This window comes from Seriola aureovittata, chromosome 1 (genome assembly GCF_021018895.1).
Source record: "Seriola aureovittata isolate HTS-2021-v1 ecotype China chromosome 1, ASM2101889v1, whole genome shotgun sequence".
Lineage (NCBI taxonomy): Eukaryota > Metazoa > Chordata > Actinopteri > Carangiformes > Carangidae > Seriola > Seriola aureovittata.
This window is the reverse complement of record NC_079364.1, coordinates 20168802-20184951: the sequence shown is the minus strand read 5'-3', so window position 1 is coordinate 20184951 and position 16150 is coordinate 20168802. Positions and strand designations below refer to the sequence as shown.

The window sequence follows — 16150 nt, the reverse complement described above, 5'->3', positions numbered from 1 at the left end:
ACTCAGTGAGTTTATAGCACCTATGCTGGTTAAACATTAAGAGAACATCTCTGTTGGGTCTTGTGCTACAGTATAAACACACTGGACCATCTGTGGGTTATTTTTGTTTTCCAGTGGAAAGCACAGCGACAATATTTCCATTCCCATCTACAAATGGAATACTACATATCTGAGGTCCTAACCAGTCTGGTAGTGTAGCAACCATCACAAGATAAATCTAAGGGGAATGACTAAAGCGAGAGAAAGGAAAGTTCTGCTGCACAAATTACATTTTTTTTGTAGCCATTCTAGTCGAAAATATTGATAGTTTTAACCATTAATTATTCAAATGAAACGATCTGACGTGTTGGAAGGAAACTCACTCTTTAGTGAAACTGTTCACAATAGGGGTGTTGTGATATAAACTGTAAGTACTGACAAGAACTGATTTTTTTCTTTTTAAGTGTAATTTTTTTGTACGTTTTTGTACAAAAAACTGACTCTGTCCACCTCCATCTATATTTGAGTCTAATTCTTTTGACAAAACACACAATAAACAAAGTTAAAGATGAATATGACTGATACCTTTATTTCTTTTTCAAATTTTCTATAGATATTGTGATATCTATAGTAATGAATTCTTTTGGCCACGATAATGTGCAGGTTAGTGAAAATCTGATTTCATGACAGCTCTAATTCACAGTTTATGCAACCCATGTCAAGGCGTGGCAAGAATAGACGCGTCACAATCATTGAGGTGTCACAGGCCAAAAAGGTTGGGAGCAACTGCATCTAACCTCTCTCTCTCTCTCTCTTTCTCTCTCTACACCAAGAATGTTTAATATCAGAATATCTTATATGAAATAACACAACGACACTTTGAGGGTGGTTTTGTCTCAGGTTTTCCCCTCCTTTGACATGCAGGTGCATTTGGGCGATAAAATGAGAGAGAGGAACCCATGACCACATGGTCACTTAAATAAACTTACCTCTAGTGAATAAACATGCAGTCTCTGTGAAAGTCCTCTGTTGGTTCCCTGATCTGGGAACCACCGCCCTACGCCCTGCACCTCCACCCCTTCCCTCCTGTTATCTCCACCCCCCTCCTCCCCCTCGGTGATATCCCACCGCTGCACCGGTGCGCTCAAAAACCCAGAGCGCAAACGGAGCGGAGTGAGCGCTGGAGAGCTGGAAGAGAAGGTCGAGGAGGAAGACCAAAGAAATCTCTTTGTTCGTGACATGTGGAGACAATAGAAAGTACCTCAGCGCAGCATCACTGTCCGATCAGCGGTCAAAGTAGAGGAGAGGAGCAAAAGAAAAACGGAGAGCCTGATCTTTCCCCCGCTTCAGCACCGCAGGGAGGAGACACGCAGAGGAGGAAAGATTCCCCTAAGCGCAGTGAGAGCGTCGGATGAGGAGAAGAGGAGAGCGGAGGGCATCGGATAGGCAACAACAAGGAGTAAGTGAGACTTAGTAATGTGTTGTCGTTATTTGTAGGAGACAGGGTTGCAACGAGAGAGAGAGAGAGACAAAACTTATTGGAGTTTGTGAATAAGTTTTAAATCACCACTGCTCACACCTCAGGCTGGCTGCGTTATTTTTAGAATAATCAAATGGTTCATATGTCATCTGATCTATTTCAACATAATAGTTATAACACATGTTTTAGTAAAAAATAACACTGAGGCTCCATGTCCATGTAAGACTGGCTTCACTTTTCCACCCAGAGAAGAAGGAGAGATGAAGATGAACCCACAAAAATGTTTCTCTAAAGCAGCTAAACATCTAGGGTGCGGGTTACTCTTTTATTCTGATATTTCACAGTATTTGAAATATTTCAGCAGCTAGGCATCTTCATCCCATCATTTACAGAATATCATGTAATGATGAAGGAGTGACAGACTATGAGAGAAATGTTTTTAGACCATTGAGGTGACTGTGCTTCTAAACACATAGTGTATATGATTTGGACAAACCTGTATGTGGAAAGTAATCAGCCAGAGAATGTTTGACCTTTTTTTATTTTCAGCCTAATATACGTCAGTAAAAAGACTCGATTTTTGAAAGAAAAAGGCTTTGTTTTTGTTTCATTTGTCATTTCTCTCAGTTTGTGCTTGTTGAATGGCAATGTGAAGATACTGTGGACTGTGATTCAAATGTTCATTTGGAGAGCATATATATATTATATACAATTGTACAGTTCAGTTTAATTGATATCCTGTCTATTGATTAAATGTTCTTACTTATGGAGATGATGTATCCTCGGCGTAAAAGATGAATAACTTTTAGTAATTTTCTCTCCAGTCTGAGTAATCCTGAACAGACTCCACCTCCCATATCCTCTCCTCCTCTCTGCTGCTCTTCTCTCTCTTGCCCTCCATTCATCCCTCTGTTCAGTCATCTCATGCACACGCTCACACATAGACATGCATATTCATACTCAGACTGGGGCAGTACAATATGGTGAAAAATGTTATATCATAATATTTATTCTAATTTCCAAAGTACTTAATTGGTCTCTGGCAGTATTTGGCTTTTATGTTTGAGATCATATTAATATGATGTCTTAGTAGTAAAACTGTCACGTCTGCTATTCAAGCACAGTCTGTTCTTATTTGTGATTTTAGGATAACTGAATAATAAAACAGTGAAGACAGAATAATTAAAATATGATGCTATTGCAGAATTAGTATGTGTATACCTCATATCACAGGGTAATATCCTAATACATATCACCTCCTCCTCCTCTACCTATTTAATTTCAATAAATAAGATACATAAAATACGGAAATAAAACCTTCATGTAAACAGATCTTTAAATACAAAAGGTCCTATGTTTTGTGCCGAAAAACTGAGAGTAGTTATCACACTGCTGTTGTCTTCACTCTAATCACTCTTGTTTTTCTCCTTAACTTCACACAAATTACACTTCAATTGAACAACAGATCCCAAACTGATTGACAGGTCTAAAAGCTAGGCACCCGATTTGGTGTACAAAAGTTTCACAGTTGAATGTAATTTGCAACACACCTTCTACACACTTATTAACCGACTGAAAAGGAGTAAATACATAAAAGCTATTCATTTGCAAACAACAAAGACATTGGCAGCTTCTTTTTCCTTCTCCGTCTCACCAGAGAGATCAGTAAACTTGATGTTCTATATTCAGCCTTGCTTTCATGCCCCTCTTTCTTCTTGCCCTCAGCATACCTTTTATTCTCAACTACGGGCTGTGTCTTATAAAAGGAGACACACACATTATTACATACCCAAGCACAGTAGCATGAACACGAGCAAAAAGCCCGAGGACTAAACACTTGTGCTTGATTCATGCTTTTAGCAGTGTTTGGATTTAAAGGCCGTTTAAAGGACTTGTTGCTGATTTATTTATAAGGACTTCTAAAATTAACAGCTAAATGTGTTTACTGGAGCAAGGTAGAAGAGACAGGGAGGGGAAAGAAGTGTGGGGGGAAAAAATGATTCATTGGCATTTTTTTCCTTATTTCACCTGACAGTGGCAGCTCCAGACTTATTGGACCCTAAATCCGCCACTCACAACACCAAGCCCCGCCTCTCCTTCTCCACAAAGCCAATCACACTGACTCCCCGGGAGGAGAGTGAGGTGAGAGAGAAAAGAAAGAAGTCCAGACTTTAAAAGTAATTATTTTTGTCACAATGGCTCATACAAAGGCTCTGTAAAATGGGCTTTTGGTGTTATCATAGGTTAATTCAGGACATGTGAATGTGGGTTGATTGATCAGTTGAAGTGTTGTAGGTGGTTGCCACAGTGATGAAATGGAAGACGGTGACCGCCATCTTTCTTTTGGTGGTTCTGTACCTGGTGATGGGAGCAGCAGTCTTCAGATCCCTGGAGCAGCCTCACGAGAGGTAGGCAGGTTAAATATGTCCACCCTCTGTCTGACTCTCTGCCAGAAAAGCCACTCGCCCATCTACCCATTCATTTAGCAAGCCTACTCCTACTATGGTAATTCTGTCTACTAGCTGTAAATTGCTCACTCCTACCAGGCATTTCTTCAGTGCCACTGAAAACTGCAGGTTTTAAGCCCCTTCTAAAAAGTGCAGTGTTGATCCTTTCACACTAAATCATTACTGACATATTTTGAAACTTTCTTTTATTGTGAAAATATTAAGAAAGTTGTCTTTACTCTTTTCTCTGCAAATTGATTTTCAAAGGCAATTTTCTACTTCTAAACCTGAGACCCATACAATGAGGCTACTAAACGATGTTTGTCTTCAGCACTGTTGATCACAGACTCTGGTACAGAACTGTGTTGTCTCAAGTTGTATCTAGAAGGCAGTGGCTATGTTGTTGCAACTGGTGAACATTTATCTGGGTGGATGACTATAACAGGGTTCAATTATTTGGCCTCTATAATTAAGTCCTTGTGTGCTTTTGGCCAAAGTCCTACAGGACAATAAGATTTTACACCACAGCTATGCAGATGACACCCAGATATATGGAATAACTCTGGCGCTATATATAGACCCATTGTGTTGGTTATAGAGCAACATATACAATTTGGTGTGATTAAACAACTTCAAAAATGTTTCTCAGCCTCCTTCACTTTTCTGTCCTCTCTCTCTCTCTTCCAGTGCCCAGCGTTTGGCCATCCTGTCCCAGAAGCTGGAGTTCCTGTCCAGACACTCCTGTGTGAACCAGAGCCAGCTGGAGGAGCTGGTGAAGGTGAGACTGGCCTTGCCTTTACCAAAGGTGTAAAGATAAAAAATAAAGAACTGTATTGTCCATGTGTGTGTCAACTTACAGTATCTCCTATCACACACACAGTTGTAATCGAGCGTGCATATCTGCAGCAGCTTCAGCACCATGGACAGTTCCTACAGCTTCACTTAAAAGGAGTGGAAGTTGTTGAAACATAGAAAGTTTATTTCTGCTGTTAGACTATTGTTATTCCTGTTCCCAGGTCAGATCCAGTATCTTTCATCTTATCTTTACATCTTTAAGTCATCTGCTTAAATGACATGACATGATAATATTATTAATAGCAGCAAGAGAGTAACAATATATTTTTTTTTTTTAAACACAAGGACGGTGCCTCTTTGATAACAGCTGTATTGAACACAAATCTCTCTCTTTCTCTCCTTCCAGCAAGTGGTGTCTGCGATCCGTTCAGGAGTGAACCCTGCGGGGACACTGACCAATCACAGCAGCCTGTGGGACCTGAACTCTGCCTTTTTCTTTGCTGGGACTGTCATCACAACCATTGGTAGGCCACACACACAGACATAGACACAGACCATTGCTATGTGTAGCCCATCAGAGGAAGTGATTAGATATTAAAAGAAACAACTAACATAGTATTTTCTGATGTTAATGCGTATTTGTCTGGTGTGTCATTGTTAATTGGGGTATGAATTTAAATCATGGCAATTTCCTTGTAAGTGTGTTATGTTACGTGTATATTTGTGTGCACAGTCTTTTGATTGGAGCTGTGGTCAGTAATGTAACATGATTTACTGCTCTGTGGAAAGTGGAGGAGTTTCTTTTGTCATTGATTCTACATCTGCTTCCTGGATATAATCAAACTTGTTCACATTATCATCCCCATGGCCATACATTTACAGTGTACATGCATATACATGTGTGTGTCCTTCACACTTTTCATTTCTTGAACAGAAATGGAAAACATCACAAACTTGGAAACTAAATATAAATTAATTCACAAAAATATATTTAATCTGAAAAATATGTTACTGATGCTGTAAATTCCCTCTTTGTTCTCTCTCTGTGTTAGAAAATAAACATTGGCATTTGGGAGAAAAACTGTATTTGAACACAGTGTTTGTCTCAATCACTACAAAATAATGAATAGAGCAATGAAACACTGGAACATCCAGTGAAAATCCATTTAGCAGGATCCCATATCGTGTGTTTAATGTGTGATGTGCAGAGTTGGAAACAAACATTATGGCACCACAATAGGCCAAATGTCCACTGTCCTAGTATTCATACCATAGGATCACTGGTGAGAGATTTCCCTGTCTCAGCTTCTCTCTGTCCTTTTTCATCAGGTTTTGGGAACATCTCTCCTCACACAGAAGGCGGAAGAATATTCTGTATCGTCTATGCGTTGCTAGGGATCCCTCTGTTCGGCTTTCTCTTGGCTGGTGTAGGAGATCAGCTCGGCACCATATTCGGCAAAGGCATTGCCAGAGTGGAGAAAATGTTTGTGGTGAGTCTGGAGAAATGTACACAGTCAAAACATACACACAGGTATGCGTGAAAATGCACCTACAGTTATTTCTAAAACGCACACAGGAGAGTTCACACAAGTTTATGGACTGCAGCCAGCAACTTTATATAGGCAAACATGAATAATTCACACTAAAGCACTCTGACAACATCCTTAGCCACACCAGCTCTTTTAGTTCATATTTATATAACACCTACATCTGTTTTAACTACTGTACCATTCACTGATTTAATCAAAACATGTGGTAAGACTGTGTGACCTATATTGCAGTATGTGGAACTTGATACTATGATAAATTGTCATATAGTTCATTTTCTGGAATTATTCATAGATAAAGGAATTAAATATGAAATGTAGAGCTTCAGCACACAATTCCTGCTAATTAATATACAACATAGCTGACATTAGTCTAATACTGTATATCCACAGATATTTTGATTTTAGACTTCGAAAAACCTATTGACAAATTTCTGTCGTTTCATGGTATAGATCAGGCATGACCAAATGGCGGACCGCGGTCCCAGTGACGGTTCTGCCCCGGACCCGTGAAAATTTTATTATAATTATAATATTAGGCCTAATAAAAAGATAAATCATTCGTGCATGGGCAGCTAATTTAGTTAATACAACAGAAACGTCATCAATAGCCAAGCCAATCAAATCGATTGTTTCCCTTTCAGCACCAGAGAATAGAGAGAGAGAGAGAGAGAGAGAGAGACGGGGGGGGGGGGGGGGGGGTGACTGAAATGGCTTGCTCAAATATGAGAAAAGTAGACAGTGAAAACCGAACTTTTAAAGATGAATGGACGGACCAATACATGTTCGTCCTGCCTGCAGCCACTTCTAAACCTGTGTGTCTCATATGCTGTGAAACTGTGGCGTTAAAAAAAAGTAGCAACGTTAAGCGTCACTATGAGACCAAACACGGATCGTTTGATGAAACATACCCGCAGAAGTCCGCAGTGAGGGCAAGTAAGATTATCCAACTGAAAGCACAGTATGACCGGTCTACCCGTGTCAATACATGGTTAAAATAGGGGGTGGGCAGCTCAAAGGTCTTTTGTTTAGAAGAAGAAGAAATTCAGGTACTTGAAATGTAGTAAAGACAACTACAGTAATGTTTTCCATTCAAGCGCCATACAAGTTCAGACTTATCAGTATGTTTAAAGTATATAACACTTAAAATTTGACAATAAATGACAGAAAAGTACGTATGTTGTTTTTTATTTACATCAGGGTGCACTATTTCGAGTGACAATATAAGATTCGGACCTTGGCTGGGAGGACATTTTTGTAACTGGACCTCTTTGAATTTTAATTGAATACCCCTGGTATAGATCATCCTTCATTGAGCATGTTTTCCATAAACCGGTAGTAGCTTGAGTAAAAATGGCTGAGCCAGTTCAGGCACTGTATCTCTCTGGGTTTGTTAGACTTCCCACCTCAGAGATGTGTCCTTGTTTATTTTTAAAGGAACCTCTTTAGCATGAGTTACCCAAGAGGGAATTAAACCTTGATGATAAACTTTTCAGTAACAAGGTCAGCTTGATTTTTAACCCTTTGTTTCATTAATTTTATGTATTCATGGCCTTTTAAACAATAATGGCTGAGATTAGACAACCATGTCAGAAATTATTGGGCATTAAACAGCAAAGATTTACATTGTAAATGCAGCCTAGAGCTAACAGTATGTAGCTACTGTATGTGTGCTATGTGTGTATAAATGGTCCATGTGCCTGCTCACTTTAGATGCTGTGTGAACAAAACATTTGCCCTAAATTTACATTTTGATGAGTCATTCTCCAGCTGAGTGACATACTGAGTGGATTTCTATACACCAAGGGTTGATTTAAATCTAAACTGCTGTTGATTGCCAGGTTTGATTAAAAGCTGAATCCAGATGTGAAGCTACAGAAGGTCGGTCATTAAGCAGCTGACGCCAGAAATTAAACTGAGTAAATCAATTCTCTCTTTCTGGGATCCACACTTATTAAAATGCTTAAACTGCCTGAATGAAAAGCAGATCACATTGCATCTGTTAAACAGTAAAGTTTCTGTCGGTTCAATTATTTATCATATTGTCAGAATTCTTTTATGAGACTGTCTATGTGACATCATCATTGACATCATCATTAATGTGCTGTAACAGCCCTGCAGATGCCAAATAAGAGAAACAGAGTTCAAGCAGTTTGTGTTCAAGTTTTTAAAGTTTAGGTTGCTGTTGTGAATAGTTTACTTTCTAGTCTTGAATGAGATGAAGGAGAAATCTGAATCCAGAAAGTGTAATTGAGAATGATTTCCTCCTGCTGCTCTCAGAGCACCCGAGGGACACAGTAATGAATATTATGATTGAGGCTGAGGACAGGGGACAAAAGTTCATTGTATAAGTGTGTTTGTGAAAGCCTTATTGCTCTTTGCAAATTGTGTGAGGGTGCAGCATTATCCTCAGTGAATACTGTGAATGGCTTTTCTTTTCTACTGTACCCAAAGGACCCATTTGCAGGATAATGCTATTACTACTAACAGCAACTGGCTGTTTGACCATTTCACTTCAAAAACAGTTTTCTCTTCAACAATCTGCTGTATGTGTTATTGTTGGTCAGTCACAAGAGCCATGAGACTGAAATATCTCAACAACTACTGGATGGATTGTCATGAAATTTGGTGCAGACATTCATTGTCCCCAGAGGTCGAATCCTTCAGCACCACCACAAGTGTGACATTTGGTTTCGAGTGAAATGTCTCCACAACTGTTCAATGGATTTGTTTCACACACTCATGTCCCCCGCACAATGAACTGTAATAATAACAGTATTTGTTCCTTAGATACCCTAAACACTAAATCAATGAGAAGTTTCATGTATGTTTGCAGTGATCACAAACAGACCAAACAGATCAGATGTTCCTGTTGCAGAGTTGAAATTCAGTGTTATATTGCTCATTTTCTCTGCCTCTCTCTCTTTCTCTCGCTGTCTCTCTCTCTCTCTCTCTCTCTCTCTCTCTCTCTCTCTCTTGCTCTTGCTGTCTCCCCTGCAGCACTGGGACATCAGTCAGACAAAGATCCGGGTGATCTCTACCCTGCTGTTTGTGTTGTTTGGCTGCCTGCTGTTTGTGGCGCTCCCAGCAGCCATCTTTAAATACATCGAGGGCTGGTCTGCGCTCGAGTCCCTTTACTTCGTGGTCATCACCCTGACTACCATTGGATTTGGGGACTTTGTAGCAGGTACAGACACTTTAACACCGCTCTATTTCTTTGTATTGTACAGATCTGTTGTTCCAGGTGTTAAAAAACTCAACATCTCTTTCTCTCTGTGTCTAGGTGGGTCAGAAATCGAGTACTTGGATTACTATAAACCAGTTGTATGGTTCTGGATTCTGGTGGGACTGGCCTACTTTGCTGCCATCCTCAGCATGATAGGAGACTGGCTAAGAGTCATCTCCAAGAGGACGAAAGAAGAGGTATGAGACAGGTGGCTTCATTCAGTGGCACTGTTATTTGTCTCTCTGAATGTCTCTCTCTGTTCAACTGTTGGTGTATACAGTATGTTTCCACCCTCTATATCTCTTTGTCTCTTTCCTTCAGCACAGTGACACAGGTTATACGTGCTACTCGTTTACAGTGCCATGTCCCTGCCTGAACTTTTGCCCTCCGCTTAATGTCATTTCAATGATAAGACTGTTTTCTAATCTAATTTACTGTCCACCATCCAAACACATAGTCTTAGGCTATTACTGTTTACATATCCAGAGAGAGAGAGAGAGATTATCTGGACAATATTTGATGATGTCCTTATCTACAACTGTCTGAACACTAAATATAACACAGGTTGCACAAATAAATTCACTTGTTTCCAGAAAGGAACCTCTGGGAATTTTCACAGGAAGAAATGGTTTAAATTGCTTAAATGGCTTTTTAGGGGTTAAGACTTTTAGAGTTAGAGTTTTAGGATTAGAATTGTGTTCTGTGTGTGTGTGTGTGTGTGTGTGTGTGTGTGTGTGTGTGTGTGTGTGTGTGTTATTATCATCAGGCACTGCGACAGAGTTAGAAAAAGAGACATTATTTAAGGTGTGTGCACAGGGTTGATTTTGGCTGGAAGTGATACTGAATGGCTATATGACTGTTCCATTAGCTTCTGATGAGATATCAGGTCAAAAGTGAAGCATGTTAGCGTCCCATAAAGGCACGTCAATATCCTGGTTAAACAAAGATGTCAGCACAGCGCTCCACCTGAGTCTGCCATTTCTTTTTTTTCTGGCTATGTGGTGTTGCAGAGTAACACTCTTATCAGATTCTGGGGGTTTCTGAAGATGAACAGATAATGAGGTGTTTAATTAATTCAAGTTGAGATGTGCAGATAGAATTAAATTAGACTCAGTGTGCCAGCACACTATGTTCTTGGAGAATACAACTCTATTTAGTTGAGTTCATTTTTAACATTCAAATATTTCCACTTCCACATGTCTCTGCTGTAACATCATGCTCTGTTCCACCAGAAATATACATATCATTGCTACTTTGATATTTAAAGATGTGTTCAGCTGTGTATGTGTGTGAGCCACATCTTCTATGGTTGGTTAATACTCTGTGCAGTCCTATCTAGCTGCAGATACATTGATTTAAAGTAACTGAGTTGACTTCCTGATCAGTAACATTGTCACTCTCAACTTCTCTTGCTCTGTTTCATTCACAAAGGGGACTGTAAAAACAGATTATTTCTAAATGGAAAAATTATGTTTATAGTAGATCATTAAAGGACTAAACCATTTATTTATACATCATAGCATTTATCAGCTTCGGCAAGTCTTGGATATCGGAGTGCCCTTGAATGCACCAACAAGAAGAGTTTTCAGAGCAGTCACAGTTTGAATGAAAGTAGAAAGTGAATAAAACTTCAACAAAGGTTCAAGTCTTGGCATGTTGATTTGAATATTGTAGTGAATTGAATGGAAACCAATAGCTGCCCAGAAGGTGCCTAGAAATGCAGTGACACAAACAGTGTAATATTATGTTACACTGTAATTTTATGTCGATACAAAATTCACCAAAAAGACTTTTAAATGTTATTTCTTAATGCCATTACACAATATTCTCTCCTCTTTATATCAGTGTTTATTTTGGCCATTTAAATACACAATATATAATCTTCTGCCGCTTTGGGTCTCTCATTCAAAACGATAATAAAAGACAGAGTTTGGGGACGTAGTGAAATAATGTGGGCTCATGAGAGTTATTGTCTTGGCCACTGTTGCCATTATTGCAGTCAGCTTCTCTCGGTTAGGATTCCTTCAATTCTGACCCCTTTTGGACGACAACCACAAAGCTGACACGTGCAGATGGGATATGACACCATTTACAGGCGATCAAATGAATGACGCCGCTACCTTGATTAAAATTACAGATTCCCCTCGGTTTGAAAACAGATGGAAACATGTGTGATACTTTAAGCACACGACTCAACAAAACCTATAACATAGTAAATGTTACATATTATAACTTGAACTGACACTGTCATTAAAACAGGATTTGTTTGCTCTACACTTACATCCATCTGTCCTGTATGCTTACGTCTATCTGTCTCTCTGTCTCTCTGTCTTCTTGCAGGTAGGAGAGATCCGTGCTCATGCTGCGGAGTGGACGGCCAACGTCTCAGCAGAGTTTAAAGAAACTCGTCGGCGTGTTAGTGTTGAGATCTATGATAAGTTCCAGCGTGCAGCGTCAATTAAACGCAAACTTTCCACAGACCTGGGATTCAGCCCTGCCCCTGAAGTCGCAATGCCCAAGAGGACTGTGTCGGTCAATTTCAATGAGGAACGGGACAAGAACGAGAAGGAGACCGGGCTGCAGGGCTTGACGACACCTCTGGCCAGAAACGGCAGTTTGTTCATGAACGGTTTGGACCCAGAGAGAGGAGATATCTCAATCATTGAACATCTCAAGTAGAAAGACGATGGCCTTTAAAAATCCTTCTAAGGCCTTTCCATTTGCTGTCACTGATGGCATCAGTACTGAGACCAGAGTTTCTTGACCAAATGAACTGTTTCTATTCACAAATTAGGTAATAGCGAGAATGTGGTACTTTGTGACCCCAGCAGGGACATGGTGACCCCTCTACAGGGAGGCTGGAGTAAAAGCCTTGCTCAACAACACTCCAGTGGATTGTTGACAACGGGACACCTTTCTCACCTCTCCACCCTCGTCCCAACAGTGCAACAAAGAACAAGAAGAACATATAGTGCATGACTTGTCCAAAACTGCATTTAATGGGTGTCTGTCAACCAAATCTCACTCATATCTGGGAAAAAAGCCAAGTTGTCATGTAGTAGTTAAAATTTGCTGAATGACAATAAAATGTTACATATCGAACATACTGTATAAAAAAAATAACAGCATTTGGTGACCTAATATTGAATAGTTGCAAGAATGTCCGAGGTGCCTGGCTATGTTTGCACCATTTTAAAATTTCCAACTTTAACTATTTAGGATGTACTACACAGCTTTTCAGCTTATAAACAAATTTTTGTTTGTTTGTTTTATTTTGATTTTTTTGTTTTTTTGGGGGGGTTGCTTTCTTTGTTTGACAGTTGATAGCATAGAGGCAGACAGGAAACACAGGGAGCGAGAGAGAAAGTATGACGTACAACAAAGGTACCAGACTAAAATCAGATCATGAACGGAGCGGTTATATGGTATGTGGCTGTTTGTCATCTGAATGCAGAAGAACACTGACAAGTAGGATGTCAACCTCATATGTCAAATCAATGACATGTAAGAAGTATTACATACATGATGGGATGTGATGACATCAGAATGGTAAAAGTTAGAGAAGGGGCTGTCTGAACTACAAAGGAGGAGGACATTGATCAAGCTACAAACTGAACACAGAGAACCTGTGTGGAGTCTGGATAGCAGGTCCTTTACATTTAGACTGAGCTCACATTAGAGCATTGTTTATTGATTTGGGAAAAGACCATAGTTGCTGCACCAAAGTTTTTCTAAAACATAAAACTTGAAAGCCTCTGTAGTTTTAAACTCCAAAACTGTTTGTAATTCAAACAATTGGATTGGCTTAAATAAGTAAACATTTTTTTATCTGAAGCTTTTTTGCCAGTCATCTCTATGACTGTTTTATAGAGTAGCTCAGATAAATTATGTTTTACTTTATCAGTTTTGTCACCAGTGGTGTAAAAATCACATGCTAGTTTGCTAACAGATATAATTTGTTTTTAATATAGTTTACTTCCACAGTTTGTGTGGTAAATGTTCCAATCTACAGAATTAGATTCACAGATTTTTAAAACAGATTTTTAAAGCCATGACTTTTTCCTGTTACTGTTGCCAAATATTATTTTCATTTCAATGTAAAACTTCTTTCCAATGATTCAAGCAGGCTGATGAGTAACTAAACACTCACCTGTAGTTTGGCCAGATTGGAGGGTGAGTAGCTTCTGATAAGAGCCAATAATCAAAAGGGTCTAACCTCTGTGGTTTTTAGTGGCAGCCATGTTAGTCCTACAATCCTGTTGTTCAGAAAGGAAGTCTTACTACAACTGTAGATCTTTTTGCAATGTGTTGATAGAGGGCACCATTACATACAATATTTGCAACTAACTCTTCTCAGTTTTAGAGGAGAGGCAGAAGCTGCATGTGGTTTGAGGAGTGTCTCTCTCTCTGATTATTTGGATGTAATTTTAAAAGAACTGAGAGCACTGATCTCTGAGCTCTGTGAGATTTGTAAAACCATTCCTGTGCCTTAAACGCTTTACTTTGCCTGCAAGGCCAAGCTCAGGACACTATGAGGTGGACCAATGATTTCACAAGTGTTTATATGCAGTGATCTGATACGTCAATCAGTAAAAATTGGGTTTACTTGAACTGAGGAAAATTAGGTGTTTCATAAGCGCAGTGATGATGGTGAATCCTGTCTAACAAATATAAGTCAGTTGTTCACTCTCATGATGTTCTGCTGGCCTGGATCCACATGTGATCATATCTATCCAATAATTTGTCTTTTCTATAATAATATAATTTGTATGGCTCAGTGGATCAAGTAAGTAAACTGTTGCAGGCTTGACTGTTTTATTTTCTACAGTGGCTGGAAGCAGTAAATGAATGATGCAGTGCCCATTTGAACCAATTGGTCAACCATTAAAAGGTTTATCTATGTGAACTTTTTAATCATTTATGATTCTATCTTGTATCAGAGTATTATATCCAGCAAACATCCACTTTCAGCTGAGCAACCCAAAGCTGCTAAAACTAATAATAATAATAATAATAATAATAATGATCTGAGTTGTACAACCACACGTGTTGCACAAACAACCTTTGAATCTTTATATCTCATTGTGAACTGTCAGACTTTTGGCATCCTGGAAAACATTATAGAAAATCAAACCATACCATTAATGTTGCATTATTGAGGTGTGATATGGTTTGATAGGAGGGTTCACAGGTGCAGACAATTACAGTGCAAGAATAAATTCAGTTTTAATACCCAGCTTACACACACACACACACACACACACACACACACACACACACATACACTGAGGGTTTGCTTCCATGTGTATGCCTGCCGTTGAAAATGCACTTTGATTTAACAGCCTTTGAACGTAACAACATGCTGCTGCTTCTGCAGCTAACCAGTCCATCCAGTCAGAAGGCTTTGATTTTGTTGTTATGTGGCATTAGAGGCGAGTACACGGTCTACCACACAAACTTTTAACCCTTAGATTACTGCGCACATACACTGGTAGTTTGAAACCAATATCTGGCCCTCTCAGAATTTACACAAAGAGTTTTCAATTAACCTACTGAATGTAATGACAGAGAAAATTAGAAATACATCAATGGTGCAGCCTGGAGTTGTATATGGTTCCAATAAGATGCTGAGAACAACACATAAAAACCTCATACCTGAACCAGAATAAATCAGAAAACTTTGAGAATCCTGCACAGTTCCAGTTCTTTGATCTATTTTCCAGTCATGATTGACTGGTATCTGTGAGAAGTGATATGGATTCTTTTACTTCTATTGGATGTACTGTGCTGGTCCAGTCTAAACATCCTAACCGAACTGTTTTGACTTTGACTTGACTATAGTAGTGTTTTTTAGCTAAGCATTAACTGTATGGGTCTGTATGGTTCAGTACTAACACTGAATGGAAACAGTAGTGGCTGGTTGGTCTGACTTTGCCTTCTCTCTTCACTGTTCAGTTTGATAGCAAACATATGACATTTTACACAGCCACCTCTTTAGCTAAAATGAAACTAACTCTAAAACTTTTTCATTTTCTGCTAATGTGTTAGATATGTTAATGCTTTTATGACTGCAATCATAAAAACTGTGTATTTTTCTAAACTGTTTCTACACTGATGTGAGATTGGGAGAGCACATTGTAAAAATCATGTCTGTAGACCTAATCTTAACACAATGTAAGTTTTTTGTACAATATGTGACTTGAAAATAAACCAAATTTCAAATATTTCCCTGTTTGCTGTGTTATTCAAAGTGCTAAACCTTTTCTGTTGGTTCTGTATATCCAAAAGAACAACATGCATCATGCATTTAAATTATCTTTGATGTTCATCATGAATAAAATGTCACATTGTTTTAGTTTTCCTCAGATCAAGGTGATTCAGTGATAGTTGTTTGTAACTCTGGGAGCATTTCAAACAGGAGCTGCTAAAAGATTGGCAGCATTTTTATGGTGCAACTTTGCTGTTTGGGCATTTAAACCATACAAACCATCTGAAAAAAGTTTGATTTGTCTTTTAAAAGAAAGGCCTCTAAAACATTTTTTTATTCAGCTTCTTTCAAAGAGCAATACAGCCCAAGACGCAAGAAATAGAAGAGATATTTACTGTGTGTATTTCTTTCTTTCACTGTGGTCTTCTCATTGGTTTGAAGTGGCTCATCTGGAAATAATTTAATGCA

At 39.0% G+C, this 16150-nt stretch overlaps 1 protein-coding gene across 1 annotated transcript; it reads left to right on the top strand.

Moving 5' to 3' along the window:
* The first annotated feature begins 1153 nt into the window (after nt 1–1153).
* On the top strand, nt 1154–15674 carry kcnk2a (potassium channel, subfamily K, member 2a). The gene is made up of 9 exons (XM_056390676.1): nt 1154–1438; nt 3495–3601; nt 3755–3867; nt 4594–4684; nt 5108–5225; nt 6031–6191; nt 9249–9435; nt 9532–9671; nt 11815–15674. Coding segments are annotated over exons 1-9 (1257 nt in total). The 5' UTR covers nt 1154–1437; the 3' UTR covers nt 12154–15674.
* The last annotated feature ends 476 nt before the right edge of the window (nt 15675–16150 follow it).

What these genes read in the sequence shown, in the direction of transcription:
- kcnk2a (XM_056390676.1), top strand. An exon ending in ATTTGGGGACTTTGTAGCAG is followed by an intron (nt 9,436 to 9,531) that starts GTACAGACACTT and finishes CTCTGTGTCTAG; the next exon opens with GTGGGTCAGAAATCGAGTAC. An exon ending in CCAAGAGGACGAAAGAAGAG is followed by an intron (nt 9,672 to 11,814) that starts GTATGAGACAGG and finishes GTCTTCTTGCAG; the next exon opens with GTAGGAGAGATCCGTGCTCA.